Source organism: Balaenoptera acutorostrata, chromosome 4 (assembly GCF_949987535.1).
Source record: "Balaenoptera acutorostrata chromosome 4, mBalAcu1.1, whole genome shotgun sequence".
NCBI classification, from domain to species: Eukaryota; Metazoa; Chordata; class Mammalia; order Artiodactyla; family Balaenopteridae; genus Balaenoptera; species Balaenoptera acutorostrata.
The window spans coordinates 52,289,271-52,309,919 of record NC_080067.1 but is presented as its reverse complement, the minus strand read 5'-3'; the positions used below and the strand labels follow the sequence as shown (position 1 = coordinate 52,309,919).

General features: G+C 34.2%; 1 protein-coding gene across 1 annotated transcript in view; it reads left to right on the top strand.

Moving 5' to 3' along the window:
• Positions 1 to 20,437, top strand: part of PDCD10 (programmed cell death 10) — a 40,202-nt gene extending 19,765 nt beyond the window's left edge. Inside the window, exons 3-8 of the mRNA XM_007197550.3 lie at positions 4,904 to 4,957; positions 9,896 to 10,013; positions 11,185 to 11,311; positions 16,445 to 16,523; positions 16,825 to 16,907; positions 19,951 to 20,437. Coding sequence (XP_007197612.1) covers positions 4,904 to 4,957; positions 9,896 to 10,013; positions 11,185 to 11,311; positions 16,445 to 16,523; positions 16,825 to 16,907; positions 19,951 to 20,032 — 543 coding nt within the window. The 3' untranslated portion in view covers positions 20,033 to 20,437. The remainder of the gene's footprint in view (positions 1 to 4,903; positions 4,958 to 9,895; positions 10,014 to 11,184; positions 11,312 to 16,444; positions 16,524 to 16,824; positions 16,908 to 19,950) is intronic.
• The last annotated feature ends 212 nt before the right edge of the window (positions 20,438 to 20,649 follow it).

Here is a 20,649-nt window from a genome sequence, read left to right as displayed (position 1 = left end):
GCCCAGAAGTCATTTTGCAGAACAGATTTTTAGGTAGTAGGACATCCTTACACCTGGGGAAATTTTAGTACTGTTACTGCAGCTCACAGGGGAAAGTTATTTATGGCATTCTGGGACCTAGATGCTTGCTAAACTTAATCAAGCTATGCCAGCACAGCTGAGGAGTAAGCTTCTCGTTTAATCAGCTGCTGCAGAGTTCAGAGTCCAAGTATATTGCATGTGTTGTAAATGTACTGTGAAATAGGTCTCCTGGTTGCATGATGGAATAATAAGTTTATAGAAACCTCATGCCAAGTCTTAGATCAGGTATTTATGTACTGTATTATCTTTTGTTGATTCTTTGTATATGGAGGAGGAAAGATATATGGTTCAGTTCTTCATTCCAGGAAAAGACATATCATGTATCTTCTTTTCCTATGACTTTAAAGGAACTTTCTAAGGTGAAATATAATTATAAATATAATTTTTCCTATTGAAAAAATCAAACCTCAAATTTTGAGCATAGTAAATACACTTCTCCACAATGAAGGCATGGGTTTCACCTGCAATCCCACCATCGAGAAGCCATCATAGTTAATATTTTGCATTGCATTTGATTTACTCCTCTGCCACTTACTATGCTATATAATCTTGTCTTAGTTTCCTAATCTGCAAAATGAGGATAAACAATATTTTACTTAATACTCACAACTCTGGGAAATAAATAAGTTGATGTTTTGTAGTGCTTAGAATAGTACCAGGCATGTACTATTAGTAGTAAGTATTAGCTCTTATTATTAAGGAGTCTTCCACATAATTTTCTGACAAAATTGGGATCATACCCTAGAGTTTTGCACATTCGTAGGCAATGTTTTAGTGGAATATTTTTATACTAGTTAGATGACTCTGGTTACCTTTTTGCCAGACAACTTGGCAACGCCAGGAACTTATTCTTTTAGAACCAGTTACTGGACTTAATATCAATCTGTACAAAACAGATGGTTGCATTTTGCCTTCTCTGTGGACTCATAAAATTTAACGGGTGGCCTCTTGATTCCATCTACTTCTGTTTTTCTTCTGGCTTTTTTTTTTTTTTTTTCCTTTTTTTGACCTAACTCACCTCATTATCATTTGAATCACAAGAGATGTATGTGGAGTTTTTATTCTTTTTATTCTTGGCTCAGTTTAACTCTTTTTAAAGAATATGATCAATAATCTTCGTCGGGGTGGAGGGGAGGGTGGGAAGAAGGGTAAGGGATATCAGCATGTGGAAAATATACCTAATTTTGAGGAAGCAAGATTTATAGACTATTTGGAACCAACTAATCTAATTATTTTGACCTAAAAAAAAAAAAACAACCAAAAAACTTCTGAAAGATTTTATGCAAGACTGTTTAAAACTTGAGCAACCAAAGGGTTAAGTGGATATATTTTTTATAATTACGGTTTAAGAAACCAACTTGATACTAGAAAATAAAGTATAGGAATGAACTGATATTTCTGGAGGGAGCAATATAATAAATGAGCTCTTTGTGGAATTAAAATTAGTTATAAGCTTTTAAAATATTTTTATAAATGACCCAGAATGTTAAATTTGACAAGTTTGCAATTAGTTAATAGTTCAGTGCACTCAAAATCTATGAAGAGTCAGTTGCAGGAGGAGTTCACACAACTGATAGTAGGCAGAACGTGAGGTTGGGGTGAGACCTTAATGTTGGGCTCACCCAGCCTGTCATTTCCCTCCAGTTGCACTTCCCTCTCTTTAGGTGAGGGGAAATGTTATGCGCCCTTTTCTCTCGCCCTGATTCTCTCTCTTTTTTTTTTTTTTTACCTCTTTTTACTTGTGATGTAGAAGTTCTACATGGCAGAGACCCAGGAGTGCCTCTCCATGTCCCAGTATCCATTAATGCAGAGTGTCATCATATGTCCCCTCTTTCTTTGGACTTAAAACACGGTGTATGCACTCTCAGGTACCACTGAAAAATGATTGCATTGGCTCTTTAAATATACCCTAGTCAAAGACCGTTATCCTAAAAGTTAGAAAAATACTGGACCCATTAGTAAAAGTACTGGAAGCAAAGTGGATATTATTGTCTGTTCCAAACTGACATAGCATCATTACGCCCCCATGTGTTACCCTGAAGAAACACTAAGGAAGATGATTTTAAGGGACCACATTCTTCAAGGACCAGTTCAGATCTCACCTTCATACTTTCCTTTGTACTTTAGCTGACAGTGATCCCATCAGTTTCCATGTAGCTACTTACTTAAATTAATCTTATGGGGTTCCAGGACTATAGTCTATTTCTTTGTATCTCTCACACTGACTTCTCTCACATGGTAGAAACTCAGGACTTTGTTCGTTCTTAAGTAGCTGAAGAGATTCAGTAATAGGTTAGACTCCAGTCCAGAAAGGGTGAGTACCAGGAGGCAGGATAGCATTAGTGGCTTGTGTATGGGTTTTGCAACCAGACAGATCTGGTGTGAATCCTGTCTCTGTACTTATTAGCTGTTTTATGCTGGGTAAATTTATGCAAACTGAGTTTCTTTCTCTGTAAAATGGGGCTGCTGATAGCTAGTTACAGATTTATTATGAGGGTTAGAGATACTCTCTATAAAAATACTCTATATAATAGTCCATAATATGTGCTGAGTAAATGGTAGCTGTTATTAGTATATTACCAGAACCTGATACTGTCATGAAAGGTACAGGTAAGATGAACATGATTTTATTATGAAATCATCTATCACATGTAAGAGGCCTAAAATAGAAGCACTTTTTAATAGGGCATGTATAAGCATATCTTGCTACCTGAGTATTACAGGCTGAAATTATAAATAGATTCAAGAACAATTTAGATAGATTTACGGATGAAAGATTAAGTTTCATTCAGAGTATTTTTTGAATGTATGTATGTGCCTCTGTGCCTGGTACTTCTTGGGCAATGTTGATATCATATGAGTAATAAAGCCTGGTGGGTTTATTGCAAGATGTGTGGGTAAATAATGTATCCCCAAATGACTCCTAGCAGAGTTCTGGTCAGGTGCTTCACAGCTCACAGATTTGATTCAGTACGTTAAGTCTGACCTTTCTGTCTTTCCTAAGGTATATATATATGTAAACTTAATCTAGAAATCTAGAGATGTAGATGTCTATCTTGACCAATTTTATAGTTCTTCACTGACTTTTGGGGCCTCTTTTACTTCCCTTGACCATTTCACATACCAGTCAGGGCAGTACAGAATGAGTTAATAATGCCGATACTTGAAGGCACACATCTGACTCAGACCTTTGACTTGTCAGAAGAGGTCAGAGGGTGGTGTAACCCGAACAAGGAAATGGGTTCCTATCTGGGAGGAAACACTCATCCTGCTGTCGGCCCCTGCCTCCCTTGCACAACATGAACTTGAGATCAGAAGAGCTGTATTGTTATTTTACTATTCATTGGGACTTATTGTGATTAAATGAATTTGGTCGAAGAAGAAAATTTTAATTTTGGGAAATATACCTTCATTAATTAATATACCTACCTTATTTAGTTGCTTATTTGCTGTTTTTGCCTACCTGGGTCCCCTTGTGTCTTTCCTTTGACCTACCAGGGCAATGTTAGATTTTACAAGATTTGTAGAAGCCAAGTTAAATACTAAATTAAATGGCCCATTGTTTATTTTTGGAGATAAATTATTTATCTTGGCAGATTTTGTTGTTTTTGCCTTTTGCTTAAGGTGATAACTCGTAAGGAGATAAGGTTTTTGGCATTTCTGTCTTGTTTAGAAAATAAATTGATTTAAACTGTTGGAGATTCATTAGGGGTGTGTGTGTTTGTGTGTGTGTGTGTGTATGTCATTTATAAAGGAAAACATTTTCATTGCCTTAAGGAATTGAAAGGAATATTTATTGTATGATGTGATATATAATCATAAGATTTTTGTAGAAATATTCTACTTGCATAAAAATCTACAAAGGTTACATTGTTTTTGAACATTTAATATTGTCCCAAATAAAAAATATTTATGTTGAGTTTTATTGAGTTAACTGGCCTAATTCTTTGGGACTAAGGAAATCTGATTTTAACTGAAGCTAGTTATTTTAAGCCTGGCAGTTAACTCTTCAAAAAATAGAGTTTTCTAATGAAATTGCATGCCGCCTTCAGCTTACTGAAAAGCAACTTATATAGTGTCTAATAAGGACATTTATCTTTCAGAATTGTAAACCTTACACATTCGATATAAGAATTAAAAGCATTTGAGCTTTTGACTCATGATTTTAGGTAACCATTTTTTAATCCTGGTTAAAAAAAAAAAATAGAGGACAGATGAAAGCATCTCTGAAATCCACATGATCCACGGTCTTCAATTTAACTGTCAAACCTTTTATCAGTGCTGTTTGCTAATTAATAAAAAAGATTAATCTCAGTTTAATGCCTGACTGAGGGGATTGAAAAGCAATTTTAAAAGAATAAGGTAGTAAATACAAAGAATCTTAAGTAATAGATATTTTCTTTGTTTTGGTCATTTTATAGTCAGTACACACATAATTTGCCATGTATTTGCAACAGAACACTGAGAGTTAATCTTGAACACTCCCTATTTTCAGAAATTTAAGTGAATATGTTTATTCTTTCTATAGGGACTTAATGTTATTTTGTATTCTGTGCTTATCTTAAAATAAATCTATCTATAAGGTAGAGTATTTTTTAAAAGGAATAAATTAAGAGACTGACATACATGCCTTAATTTTTCATGATTTTAATGAAAATTTTAGATGGCCTGTCTATTTGAAGAATTACGGTGATTTAGAATCATTAGCAAGTATTTTGTTAATCGATGAACGTATCAATGTGATTACTACAGAATGAAATATCAGAAATGTGCTTTTTCCAAGAAAATCGATGTTAATAATGATTTAAAATTTTTATTGCAGCTAGAACGAGTAAATCTGTCTGCAGCTCAGACACTGAGAGCGGCTTTCATTAAGGTGAGATGCAGATAATTTATTATGATGATTAAAATGTATGTTATATATAAATCTAAATACCATGTGATAATTGCCAGTTTATTTCTTTATTTTTTTAGTGAAAACCTGTTTTGTTTTGTTTTTTAGTGAAAACCTTTTCAGTTATCTTGTGCTTGTTTTAGTGTACTCTTTAAAGCTTAAAACACTTCTAAAGAGTGAGCTGGAACAGGCGCTGTTTCCTTAGCATTCAGCTTTTGTCACTTCGTGCTTTTGAAACTGACTTCTTCAGAGTGTTCTCTGTTTAGCTTTAGAGTATATTTTTAAATTCTGTTTTATTTGACTTATTAAAACTTTTATAAAGTTACAACTCAAAGATTTTCTTTGTATTGTTTACCTATAGAACATAAGTATAAAACAGTATTTTTGAGTGGGAAAATAAGACCTCTGTGTATGTCAGATTAAGGATATTTTGAGAATATACAGCTGAGTCACTTGAATGAATTTTTTCATTGTCTCTAGACCTGAGATGTTCATTTGATAATCACTAGCTACGTGTTGCTGTTGAGCACTTAAAATATAGCGAGTTCAAATTGAGTTGTACTCCAAGTATAAAATACACACCAGATTTTTGAAGGTGAATACCAAAAAAACGAATGTATATAGCTCAGTAATAAGTATATTATGTTGATTACATGTTGAAATGGTACTATTTTGGATGTACTCTTTTTTTTTTTTTTTTTTTTTTTTTTTTTTTTTTTTAAAGGATTTTCTTTTATTTATTTATTTATTTGTTTATTATTTTTGTCTGTATTGGGTCTTCGGTTCGTGCGAGGGCTTTCTCCAGTTGCGGCAAGTGGGGGCCACTCTTCATCGCGGTGCGGGGACCGCTCTTCATCGCGGTGCGCGGGCCTTTCTCTATCGCGGCCCCTCCCGTCGCGGGGCACAGGCTCCAGACGCGCAGGCTCAGCAATTGTGGCTCACGGGCCCAGTTGCTCCGTGGCATGTGGGATCTTCCCAGACCAGGGCTCGAACCCGTGTCCCCTGCATTAGCAGGCAGATTCTCAACCACTGCGCCACCAGGGAAGCCCTTTGGATGTACTCTTAAAATAACTTCACATGTTTTTTCTTTTTACTTTTTTAATGTGGCTACTAGAAAATTTAAAATTACATAGGCTCCTCATTGTTTCTTGCATTATATTTATTGGACAACCCTACTGTACATATTGGGTACAGTCTTTCATATAAAACTTAATCCATCCCAACCTAAATGCATATCAAGATACCCAAAGTCTTAATTTTTATTTACTTTTTGTGTGTTTGCTCCCATCAATAGCTAAAACAACTTATATTTCAAGGAAAGTATTGTAATGTTTAAATCTAGAAAAAGTTTATAGTTGAGCCTCATTGGAGTTGAAACTATAAATCCATCCAGCTTGATTTCTTTTTATGGCAAAGATTAGTTTATAGATACCACTCTTAACTGATAGCATAAATAATGTCATTAGACATCTACGTATTTCACTAGAAGAAATTACATTGTGTGTGTTGGATTAGAGCTATTTTGATGTGTTTAATACTCTAAAATGCAGTGCCTGTGTACACATACATACTAATTTCATTAAAATACATCCTGCCAAATCATTGGGTTAATGAAGAGAATCAGTGAAGCAGCACCATCCTGAGTGTTTTTTTCTTCTTTCCATTAAGTATCAGTGTGGTTTGGAAGGGTATATTTGGTCATTAGGGAGGCAGGAGGGGGACTATTTTAAGCATCTTTGTGGCCGAAGAAAAGAAGGAAAAGTGATCTGTTGCACACTGTAGTATCGATAAGGCAAAAGTCAGTTTTTTAGCTTTTCTGATATCAGGAACAGAGAGAAATTTCTCCTGTGTGTCCTCATAAAGAAGACCCTCTCTGAAGTAGTATATGGTATATACTCAATGACATTCATAAAAGAGATAAAATAATGAATTTCATTAAGCTCTTTCTTATAATATCCTTATATATAAGCTGATGTTTTAACTCTAAAGTACAGTTAAAAAGCAAACTGTGTTTAAAGTATGTGGTTATTATAGATCTGGTTTAATACATGGATAATTTTATCCACGGCACTGATTCTTAATTGGGGATAGTGGAAGTTATTTGGAAGAAAATATATTAGTTTTGCATTGATTTATTCTTAATTACTATATTTGTTAGAATTTCAAATGACTTTAAAGGAGGACATGCATTAAAAAGATTAAGATTTTTGTAATTTTTACACTATAACTTATTTGAAAAAGATTAAAAAAACCTTGTTTCATGTTTCTTGCCCAGCCATATATCCATATTTATATCTATATATCTATATATATATATATATTCATGTTTCCAGTTCTTGGTCCACAACAACAGTGATATTTATCAAGCTTTAATATCTAGTTTTCTTATCTGGAGAAAAAGGATTAAAATAATTCTTCCAAAGATAAAACAATACTAGTTAATATTGTCTTTTATGATATCTATCCTGCTGTTGATTCCTTTGCCCTCTGGGAGGTTCTGATAGTGTTGAGAATCATTGCTCCACAAGAGTGGATGTTACTGCCTTTGGGATAGTTTTCTCTCACTCTTGGATTTTTCAGAAAAGTTGGACAGCAGAGTTTAAGGTTGTATTCTGAGGGAAATCTTGAAGGTATAGATAGAGTCTCTGATTTAAGGGTAGATACATTTGTTTTGTCAACTAGAGTCACTGATTAAATTTAAGGCTTTTAAGATAAAAAAATAGCTAAGATGCTAGACTACTGTTCCCAAAGTATGTGCCGAGGCACTCCAGGACCACGCAGCAAACTCAGTGGTGTCGTGAGATATTTTAAAAATTTGAAGGAACACAGTGATACTCAACATTAGGTTGACACTGTATGAATGACTATCTTGAAATAGTTTGCAGTTTCAGCATATTTGATTGGGCTACATTCCTTTCAATGATGTCATATCTTTGTGAAACTGGACTTTTGGCCACTGCTATTGACAGAATGCAAGTATCACAAGAAAATCAATGTACAACAGGAAATGAGGGTAGACGGGTCTAATTCCAACATTTGAGAAATTGTGCAGTGCCCAACAGGTGCACACATCTCGTTAGGGATTGTGGTTATTTAAGAATAAAATAAAATACTTTTCTTTCAATTCATGTAATTTTAAAGGTTATTAAGTTGTTAGGATGTAAGTATTTATTAAGTTGTTTGTACTTTACTTAATACACAAAACTGTCAGGTATTTCTTTTGGTACTAAGAACACTGTGAACTAAGAAAGTTAGGGACCTCTGTAAGAACTCTGTAACGCTCCAGCTTTGGCATTTGGGGACTGCAGATGAACTTGGTATTGAAAACTTTGTTCTCAGGCTTTCAGCATTTAATTCTTTCAGTAGCTTATTATAACTTAATCAGAGAGGCATTATTTTTCTGTTTCTGTTTCCATTCTCTGGAAGCACATAGAGAATGCTCCCCTGCTTTCCAAGATAATTCATTATGTAGGTAGATTTAATGCTACTTAGAGAAGATAAACCACTGTTATCAAATAGTGGCTTATTTAATTAGTATACTCTATGTTATTTTGTGGCAGTTTACCAGATCAGTAATGTTGATACCGTCTTAAGCCATATTTGTACAGCTTTTCTTTTAATGGCAAATCTTATTTATTAAAGTAGATTCTTCCTTAAATATATTCATGAGAGGAAAAATCAAAACAGGTTATAAAAGAAATGGAATTCAGTAGGACGTATTTTATTATTATTAATCAACTATCAAAATGATTTTCCTGTGTAGCATTTGACAGCAGTTAAAATGATCCCAGGACTGAGATAAATGTGTATATTTTTTCTCCTTTCATTCCATAAGCTTTCGGTTTTTGGTACTTGAAATTAATGAGAAGCAAGGTGTTACCATGTGAAGAGCAATAGGAACCAAATAAAGCTGAATCTGCAGTGATACCAGAATGGAATGGAGGAGGCAGAGGTTAGGCACATCAGGAAGCAAATAGATTGCTATCTGATAGATCATAAGTTGTGTTTGTGTTTGCTATTTAATATCCGGGCAAAAAAGATAGGAAATCATCAGCATAATGATTAAAATTGGCAGGCATCCTAAAAGAAACTGAATGTGATTATAAAATTTTCCAAAATAATAAAATGGGACAGAATTACAAAGGAAAACCAAAATCTCGAAAATTAACTTTGGTAAACTCAGAAGTCTTTATGCTCAATCTTGAAATGACGAGAAGATTTTAGTACCGAAGGGAGTGTTAAGTAACATGAATCAATGCAAACTCATTAGTGAAACAAGCTCAGGAGGTAGTAAAAGGATTAATGATGTTCTGAAAGCTAGTGAAGGAAATACTCTTGCTGCAAAAATAGGAAATGAAAATCGTTGTGTGGGAATGTAGTTAAGGGATCACATAGCTTCAATAAATCCTCCAAAGGAAGGGTTATTTTTTTTGTTTTGGTTTGTTTTTCCTGACATTCTGTTAATTTAAATGCAAAGAATCTGCAAAATTTTGGTGAGATGAGTTACTGCTTGATCCTCAAGTCGAAATATTTACGTAATGAAAAAAAAGCTAAAAATCTTCAGTGTCTTTAATCTATTGAAAAAAGTAATTGAAGAACTACCAGTATATATATAATCTTTATTTCCACGTTTGTTATTAGTTTGATTGCAAGAGAGTGTAAATGAGAAGTAGGAAATGTTAAATACTTTATGTTGAAATGGAAAATGGGACCATGGCTGTAAGAAGAAGTTACGGATGCACAAGCTCTACCCAAACATAAGTGAGTGCCATCACGACACCTGCTTTGCAAAGATTTCTGCTCTTATTTATAAGTTGATCAGTTTAAGGAGGTCCCAACAGGTTCTAAACAATTAGGTTTTGGCTTTGAAATGGCTAATTTAGTTTCTATATTTCAAAACTAGCTTTCTCTTTCTTATAGGCTGAAAAAGAAAATCCAGGACTCACACAAGACATCATTATGAAAATTTTAGAGAAAAAAAGTGTAGAAGTCAACTTCACAGAGTCCCTTCTTCGAATGGCAGCTGATGATGTAGAAGGTAATCAGAAGGAGTCTTGTTTAGTTCCTTACAGTTGTTGAAAAGCTCTTCCTCCAGATCTTTCTTATTTGATAAAAGGGACTTCCTCCCCTTCTCCCTTCCCTCTTATTGTTATTGTTATTATTATTGTTTTGAAAGTGGGAAAAAATAAACCCATGTACAATAGAAATGTAGTTCTTACTTTATATTTGTCAGATTTAATTACTTGAAGTAAAGCATTTGTTTATGCTGCATGCTTTAATTTTTTCCCCTACTAATTAATACGTTTGATGAGTTCTAGTTTCACCAAGAGACAAGCTGTTTGGAATGGTTATTTTATTTTGTGTTGACTTTATGCAAATACCAGTTTGAAAGTAATGAGTTTCTTCTTTTTAAACTTTAGTATTGCGTTTTTTTTTTTTTCAAACACAGATTTGAGAGAACAATGTAATAATCATCCTTTTGGCCTCTTTTCACATTTTTGCTTTTTTAAATAATTGGAAATGTGTTTCAGTTAAATTTAGCTTAACTGAATTAAATTCAGTTCCCACTAATTTAGAAAAACATAGAGGTATAATTTCCCATGTTTATTAAGGGAGAAGAAAAGTAGATGTAGATGTTTTCAACTGATTCCATAAATTATGAGAAAGTCCTCATCATTATTCTAGATTTGAGCATCTGTAGCCTGTTAGGCTGGGTTGTATTGAAGAGTTGGTAGAGTTGTAATGTTTCCAAGTCTATAATGAATCTGGTAGTACATTCAGTATAGAGGTTTTTATTAAACTCATATTCCCCATTGCCATTGTATTTGTTACAAATGTTACTTACTTTAAGGTTTCCTTGTGAAATGTAGCTTGAGAGGCCTGAAAAACTTGATTAAGCCTCCCTTTTAAATTGTATTTATTTATTTATTTTTTAATTTTTTTAATTTTTAAGGTTTCATGGGTTTCCACTTACCCCAAATTGAAGATGTTCAGTCTTTCATTTTCTGATATTTTATTTGGAGGGAGCCCTAATATAATTACAGAACTAAGTTGAACTGTAATGACTTCTGCTTTGCAACCTTGTCTTCCCTAATTATCTGGCCTTTATCTACCCCCCACCCCACCTCCTTGACCAACACATTGGGAATTCTTAGACTTGAATTTGGCAGCAAGTTGCATGATTTTTTTTTTATTATGTATTTTATCAGAGTATATGATTGAACGACCGGAGCCAGAATTCCAGGACCTAAACGAAAAGGCACGAGCACTTAAACAAATTCTCAGTAAGATCCCAGATGAGATCAATGACAGAGTGAGGTTTCTGCAGACAATCAAGTAAGCAACTTTTTGTTTGGTTCTTATTTTTTTTTAAGTACTTCAAAGGAACCACTCATTCTGTATGTTTTACTTTGGTATGATATTAATATTAAATTGAAATATTAATTTGAAATAAAATATTTGAAAATTTTAATTGCTACATTTTTATTATTAATTTCTAAACTGTCCCTTTGGCTTCTGAGTACAGTAACATTTTTTAGAATGTTTAAAAACAGAGTGAAATGTGCATAAACTGGAATGCAGTTTGAACTTCGTGAGAAATGGAAAAATGTAAATGTTAGATTAAAGTGAAGAGAGGAGTTGGATAGATTATAGAGATTGATAACGAAGGATACCAATATTGTTTTTATTTCAGAAATGGTACAAGTCATTAGCATAATAATGTACCCTTAGTGATGAATAGCACTTTCTAATGTTGACCAAATGGTGAACCTCCAAAAATCCTTGCCTTTGGGATATAGGTTAAAAAAGACTGAGAACTGTGTGAGGCCAGGAGGCTGGTTGATGGGCAGCAGCAAAAAGGGTCATTATCGAGCAGGGGCACGAGTGCCTCAACCCAGGGGCACTCTCCTCGGGGGTGAGAGGGCGGAGGAATGAGGGGGAAGCTCCAAGCATAATTTGTAGATAACTATTTTCAAACTAAAGAGTCAGGTAATTTTCTTCAGCCTCAATGGGTAGAAAACAGAGAAAGCCGGGAATAACTGTAGTGGCACTATCAATGCAACCTTTTGGTGAAACCACAAGTAGAAATTGCTAGAAAGGAAGAACTTAGCACAGATCTTTTTCTGGAAGAAGCTGCATCATACACTGTATCTTTAAAGAACTGAAGGAGGCCGCCTTGGAATAAATATTAGCATACATCTCAGGGGAAGAGTATTCCTTGTAATTCACATTGCAAACTTCTATTTTAGCTATTTGGCCACCTATTTTGAGTGGGTTAGAGGGAGGAGTATGACCCATTTTAGAAAATAACGGTGATAGGTACCAACCCAGCTATCAAGGAGTGACCCTCTTCTTTTTGGTCCTCTAATTGAGGATCAGAAAGTACAAAAGACTTCACTGACTAGCCAAAATCCATGTCACAGGGGATAAACCCTAAGGTAAATATTTTACCTTTATTGGAAAGCCCCAACTTTAACAGTTTTTAATACAGCTTTTTATTTTCAGTTTGGTATAAAGTGAACATGTTTGGCCCATAAAAGGATAAATTGATCAGTGATCTCAAACACAGCTGTTTAAACACTTAGTTCTAAAATTTTCAGATAATTTAAGGTTTAATTTATTTTGGTGATCATATGCTACATTTCTATAACTTGGTTTGAACCTAAGCAGACTGACTCCAGGGACTTCTCTGCTGCTTCCCAATCATAGATTCATAATGTTGATCTAATCTGGTGATTGAAAAAAAGAATGTTTCTGCTGTTTGGAAGAGGTGTGGTGAAGGACATCCTATCTAGGGTGTCAGTAGGAAAGAGGCAGAACGGTGTTGTAGTTGAAGCTCAGATAGAGATGGTAGGTCTGGAGCCCTCATCCTGCTATTTTGATACCCTCTTTCCATCTTAGGAAGTCCTGGAGACGTCTCTGCTAAACCCAGTGTGGCTCTAAAGAGATACAGTTTGAAAACCAATTTATTAATAGCCGCATTTTGATCAAAAGGGAGTTGAGGTCAAGAGCCTAAGAGTCTTGACAAAGGCTGAATTAGGGTCTTGTCTCTCATTTATGGGGCAGTAGTAATATTTCCGTTCTGTTCTCTGGAGTGTACTCAGCCAACTGAATTAAGATGATTGGCAATTAAAATTTATTTCGTATCCATTTTAGGAGGGATAATTTGCCATGGAAAGTTTGTTGTTAATACATATTGTTTCCGAGACTGAAATTCAACCATGTGTGCATTAGCATGGATGGCTAAGGTATATTTGTATCACTGATACATATATTGATAACTTCTGATATATATTGTTACCAGTGTTAATTGTTTGACAAATTAGTGGATAAAATTGTACCAAAATATAAAATGGTTTATCCTTCAAGCACAACATATTGTACAGTTATTATTTTTCTTTAAAATATTTTACTTTCTCATATTTAAGGTGGATATCCTCTTCTTTCAAAATATTTTAACAATATTTTTCAATAAGCATGGATCAAATACCTACTATACCAAGTACTGTACAAAATGTTATAGGAGAAAAGATTCCTGTCAGCTAACAAATATTCATATATTTTTGTATATATCAGCAGACTTAGGTTTGACTCCCCATTCCAGCATTTTGCTGTGTGACCTTGGATAATTTGCTTAGCTTCTGTGATTCTAGTTTCTGCCTGTGAAGATGAGGGTAATAGTTGTGAGAACTGAAATGATATACATGGTACCTAGTACAGAACCTAGCATACACTCACAGCACCTAAAACATTGTGAAATAAGATTTTTTTTCCCTCTCTCTATGAAGTTGATTAGGAAAAATGATCCAGCAAACAAATTATTTTAAAAGTACTTTTGATTAATGAATGTGTCTGTTTGACTACATTTGAGCTTATGCAAATATTTTATAAAATTAATTCTTAGGATACATTCCAATTAATGGATGACTAGTGGAAACTGGTGATTTAATAGTCCAGAAAGCTATGCATTTATCTATTTACTCTTTATAATCTACATTTGCATATTCAGAGGTGAAAAACCAGCGTTTGGTTTTGATGCTGGCCTCAAAATAGCTTTTCCAGAGGTGTCCAGTCTAGACCAAACTAAACATACAGTGTAGGAATTTCCTTCCTTTAGAGTGTTTGTATAAACATAATTATACAAATTTGCTTGATACAGTTAGAAGCTCTGCTATTCCATGCAGTTTTTCTAATAAGACGTATTACATTTCTTCTGATGCCTGTGGTCCTCTCTTTCAGCGTATATGTTCCCCAGAGTTGCCCACTTAACCCCTTCAGCAACCTGCAAGTTGCTAAAATTCCTTTCTACTTACACATACTATATGTCCCGTATCACAGAATCCATTAACTCCAAACTGCATATAATTGCATTATAATTATTTTATCCTCAGTTTTTCCACAGTTCTTTATTTTGTTTAATTGTCTGAAGTATTTTTTGTGTGTGTGCCGGTATTTTCTCTTATAGGAAACAAACCCTCGGGTAGTTAACTAAAATAATTTAGCTTTCCTGGTGCAAACCTTAGTGCCATAAATGAAAATGCTGTTCCGTGTACATACAGATGACATAATATTTGACATAAATTGCTGCAGATTGTTTTAGAAAAGGCCAGGCCTAGGGATAAACAGCCTTGGTCTTTATAAAGCTCTGTGGCAAATAGTGGATCAAGGATTAGCTCTAGGTTCTGGGTTTCCAAGCAGTGGTTTCCAAACCTGGTTCATCAGCAGAATCACCTGGGGAGTTTTTTTTTCCCTTTTCTTTTAAAGTACATACAGACTCCCAATATTCATTAAAGTACACAACAAGGTATGGTTGTGTATAAACAGCTGTCTGATCACTATAATTTGCTTCGTTGTATTCCTTTTGAGTAAGCTTACTGTGGGTTTGAAGAATCTTCCATATTCAGAGATTTGACATTTTTTATTTGTTGAAACTAATTTTTCTCACATAATGGGATGGTCATATGACACTGTTTTATTAAGCAGTAGGGGGCTTACGCCCATCACAGCAATACAGAAGGATTCAACTTTCTCGAAAACATAAATGAAAGGAACAGTTAATGTAACTTAAAATTGTTATTACTAGAGGCCAAAAACCAAAAAAGAGTGGACAGATGTAATTATGTAAATTCATTATCCTGTTTGAATATCTAATGTTTTAATGTTTCAGCCTGATGCCGATATTTGAAATACAAGAAAGAGGTAATAAGGAAATAGTTATTGAAATATTTAATAAAAATATCATTACTCCTTCAGAATAGGCTAAAATACTTTTTTATACCAAAATTCTGTATATTTGTAATTTTTAGAATTTCCATATGCTTATTTACTAGAAATAAGCTATGAAACACACACGTACACACAAAAATCTGGACGCGGAGCTTTTTGGTTTTCTTTAAATAGTATAGCTGAAATGTTTTAGGTGTGAAATAACTGAAATCTGAGATTTGTGATTAAAAAGTAGGTAGTAAAAGGTTATGTTTGTGGTGGTCTAGGTTGATGTTTTACTAATTCATATCTTCACGCTTGCATTGCATTTGAACAGTGAAAGTTTTTGTAGCAATTAACAGCTAAGAGAATGGATGTGAAAAGAAGAAGGTTTGCCTTAGAGACCGAGAGGCTATTTGAGAATGCAGAATTACAGTTAAGTTCAGTTTGCCAAAATATTACTATGAAGTTAGAACATGGAAATTGAAAAGGGCATAGATACAAAAGATAAGAAGACTTTTTAAAAAATGGTACATGGATAGGAAGAATAGTCAAGTCAAATGAGAATTATTGATTTCTTCTCTCTTTAGAAAGGGGAGAAAAGTGCTGATACATATATACTCAAAGGATGATTGCTGAAAAGGTTAAGGTAGAAGAATATTCTGATCTTGTCTCCCAGAAATTTAAATATATTTTCTAAAGGAAATAGTGTCAGCAAAGGTTTGGAAGAGAACAGATGTGTCTTAAGAGAGAAGAGCTACATCTGAGGAGGAAATATTTTAAACATCAGAACTATGTTTGAAACTATGTTTCAAAACTACATCAGGTCTGTAACTTGGTGTTTTAAGTACAGAAATGAGTTACATGTAATAGCAAAATTTCATATAATTGTTCATGAAATAGCAAAAGTGGATGATATGGTTGCTTGAATTCACCTACATGGGCCAGAGAAAGGAAGAATTGTAACCGGAAAAGGTGAGAGGCAGAGGTATTTTCTTATAAATCTGAGTGAGTAATGCTGAATGAAATGTTACTGACTTGGGAAAGCTGATGTTAGCTGTGCAGTGTTTTGTCAGCAGTGCAAGAGTAGTTGGGATCACAGGAGGGTACAGGCTAAAACCCCCATTCAGCTAGCCAGTCAAGTATTTGTGCTTGATGCAGTGTTCATATGGTGGTTAACAGTGCAGTGATTCTTAAAAAAAAATGTAGACTTCTTTCAAATGAAACTGATTTTAAGAAGATTCTTTTTTCCTCACCCAACAGGGATATAGCTAGTGCAATAAAAGAACTTCTTGATACAGTGAACAGTGTCTTCAAGAAATATCAATACCAGAACCGCAGGGTAAGTTTAGTAGAAGCCTTGCAAGCTGCCACCCTAGATACTGGTTTACACCTAGTCGTTCTACTGAATTAAATAATAAGACTGTTGAACTATTGGAAATGGTTTTGTATCATTAATGACTGGGTTTGTCCTTGCATTTAAATATGCTGTTACATATATTTAAGTAAATACTCCTAAAAATGCTTATCTGTAATATAAGGTACGTTCGTATTCTGTGTAATCTCCTTTCTTTGACTTTGGCTTTTGTGTTACTTCTCTTTTCTTATTTAGTATTTTTTAAAATTATTTTTGATGTCTGCAGGCACTTGAACACCAAAAGAAAGAATTTGTAAAGTACTCCAAAAGTTTCAGTGATACTCTGAAAACCTATTTTAAAGATGGCAAGTAAGTATTGTCATTTATCATCCTTTTCTTTTAAAAATTAGAAAACTGTGTGGTTTTATATGATACTAAAACCATATAAATTAAACCCTTTTACTATATTATTAATACTTACACCAACTTACTAAGATAGACTGTTAAAAATAGAAAGGGAATGGTTGATAATCCAGCCGTAACTCTAGTCTGGAGCAAGAGTTGCATGCAGACTTTTTCTGAAAAGGGCCAGATGGCAGATATTTTGACTTGGTGGGCTTGTTGCAGCTGCAGCACTTCACCTCTGCTTTTGTAGTGCAGAAGCAGCTGTAGACAGTGTGGAAACAAGTGGCATTTTTGTGGCTGTGTTCTAACAAAACCTTACTTATAGACACTGAATTATATAATTCAACTGTCACATCATAATATTTTGATTTTTAAAAAATTTTTTACTGTTTCAAATGTAAAAGTATTCCTAGCTCGCAGACCATACAGTGAGTGAGATTTGGCTTACTGGCCTACTTTACCAACCCCTGAAGCAGTGATTCTCAAACTTTAATAGCCTCAGAATCACCTGGAGGGCTTGTTAAAGACAGATTGCTTTTGGGTCCCACCCAGAGTTTCTGATTCTGTAGGTCTAGGGTGGGCCCAAGAATTTACATTTCTGAGAAATTTCCAGATGTCATGGATCCTGCAGGTCTGTTAAGAACTGCTGCTCAATTGTTAAAACAGTGTTTCTCAATACTGTTTGCACATTACAGTCACTTGGGTTCAGTGTGTTAAAATCCCAGTGCCTTGGCCCTACCTTCAGAGATTCTGACTCCATTGGTTTGGAGTGGGGTCAGGGTTCAGGTGTGTTTTTGTAAAAGTGCTTCACATGTTTTTAAAATGCTGTAAACGGTTGTGATCCACTGTCCTGAAATAGGGAGGACTTTCTGTAAGACAGGAAGTATACTAAAAAGGTAAATAGGACATTATTTTAAAATTTACATACACTTGGCTGTAGAACATTCTAGAAAGCCGAGTAATCTTATGTGATTTATGTATGATACACATGTACCTATAATGTATAAACTGATGCAGAGGCTATGTCTTCTGCAGCCTCATACCTTATCAAGAATTCTTTGTACCTCAAGTAGAGATTTGTGGACAAGACCAATTTCCTACAGTGCTTGAAGCAGAAGAATAAATGGTGATTATTTCAGCTCTAATTGGCAGGGACCTCTAACATCCTATACCACCATTGACATTTTAAGATCCAAATATCCATGTCAAACTATTACAATATTACTGTAGTAATATTAAAAAATAATAAAAATACATTAGAATGGTATATTGATTTTCATAGTTATTTTAAATAGTTCAAACAGGTTGAAATATTTACATTTTATTCTACATTAAAAGATATTGAGCTAAATATTATTAATGGTTTTGTGTTGTTTCATACTACTATTCAGGTTGTCTAGGGGAAATGTACCTTGTTGACTTAGTTTAATAAGCTAGCAGGTGTGTTCTGAAAATAAACTTACATCTATTTTTCCTTGGTCTCCCCTGCTAAGCCCAAATAACCAGAAAACACATTAAAAGAATAATTTGCATTAAGAAAATTATTTATGATACTGATTAATCGAGAACTATCCTGGAATAAGCACATTGAAAGGTAGAAATTCATTTGGAGCATCATTTTCATTAATCTGAAATTATTCACTCTCGTTCCTGTTTGTACGTTAGAATCACTTGGGTTCAGTTTTTAAAAATCCTGGTGCCTTGGTGCCATATTGATTTTTAACAGTTTAAACAGGCATGTGGATTATTCAAGCTCTCTACTACTTTTTCTCCATTCAGCAGCTTGTTTAAATTACCATTATTTGCGTATGAATAATGTGCCACAAGTTTTGTCCCTGTTTCCTCAAAATTGAAAATTATTAATAGAGGCTGATCTTTGAGCCATTTTTCAGTAGGAGGATGAATTTACATTGATTCGTTGTCTAATTCTTCCTAGTCCCCCTTTTTTGAGGAATGTCTAGGATGAAGATACAGTCAGCCCTTAGTATCTGCAGGTTCCGCATCCCTGGATTCAACCAATTGCGGATTGAAAATATTTGGGGAAAAAAATTCCAGAAAGTTCCATAGCATTTATATTGTATTTACAGCTATTTACATTGCGTTTACATTGTATTAGGTATTACAGGTTAGAATCTAGAGATGATTTAAAGTGTACTGGAGGATGTGCATAGGTTATGTGCAAATACTACACCATTTTATGTAAGGGCATTGAGCATCCACAGATGTTGGTACCTGTGGGGGGGTCCTGGAACCAGTCCCTCTTGGATACCAAGGGACAGTTGTACAAACTTAGCTTTGCTGCTGAGAAACTGATAAGGCCCCGCAAGGGGACTAGGGCGTCACGTCTGTGCTCCAGATCATATGAAGATGGACTGACAGGAAATACGGTGCACGTGAAGTAATTTTTAAGAGCATATTTTTATATATTGTCGACTCATAAATATTGAAACCACATGATTATTTTGTTTTAAAAGTATATTCTAAAAGTAATTTAAAATTCTCAGTTTTTTTTTTTTGAAAGAAGGTAAGAGAGATTGGGATGAATCAGATTCAAAGTAATGAGCTTTTTCTTAAGTATTTATCATGCCCATTGATATACAGATTTTGAGACTGAGTATAATGTTTTAGCAGATCTTATTTTGGTAACTTCTGTGAAACTGCAGCTGGAGACTATGTTTGAATCCTCTTTGGCCAGTTATTTTTTCGACCTATAAGTGAACTCTGGTTGTTGAGGTGCCACCCATCATTAGCAGCCCACCAACACCTTATTGCCAGCCAGAACCACTAGGGGGCAGTAATTCCTAGATAGTTTCAAATGATGTAGGACCCTTCAGTTCCAAGCTGGGATAAAATTTATGATACTCAGTACTAACTTGCCTTTTTTTCCCCCTAAATTGATTTTATTGCTACTGCTAGTAGGGCATTTTAAGTATAAAATATTTTTAAAGGATGATTTTTTGGGGGATAAAATTAATTGTTCTTTTTTTTTTTTTTTTTTTTGAAACAGGGCAATAAATGTGTTCATAAGTGCCAACCGACTAATTCATCAAACCAACTTGATACTTCAGACCTTCAAAACTGTGGCCTGAAAGTTGTATATGTTAAGAGATGTACTTCTCAGTGGCAGTATTGGACTGCCTTTATCTGTAAATTTTAAAGTTTGACTGTATAAATTATCAGTCCCTCCTGAAGGGATCTAATAATCCAGGATGTTGAATGGGATTATTGCCATCTTACACCATATTTTTGTAAAATGTAGCTTAATCATAATCTCACACTGAAGATTTTGCATCACTTTTGCTATTATCATTCTTTTAAGAATTATAAGCCAAAAGAATTTACGCCTTAATGTGTCATTATATAACATTCCTTAAAAGAATTGTAAATATTGGTGTTTGTTTCTGACATTTTAACTTGAAAGCGATATGCTGCAAGATAATGTATTTAACAATATTTGGTGGCAAATATTCAATAAATAGTTTACATCTGTTAAACATTTCTTTACTTGAAAAAATGCATATATATATGTGAATATATATATGATCAGAAGACCAAGACGACTTGGTGTAATGTCTAAAGAACTTCTAACGGGAGCTTATTAGCAGTTTATCAGATAATAAAGCAACAAGAATTCCTATTTTTTTTGTCCTTAATCACTCTGGGCAAAACGTAGTTAATGAAAATATTTTCGTTAGTTATTATATTT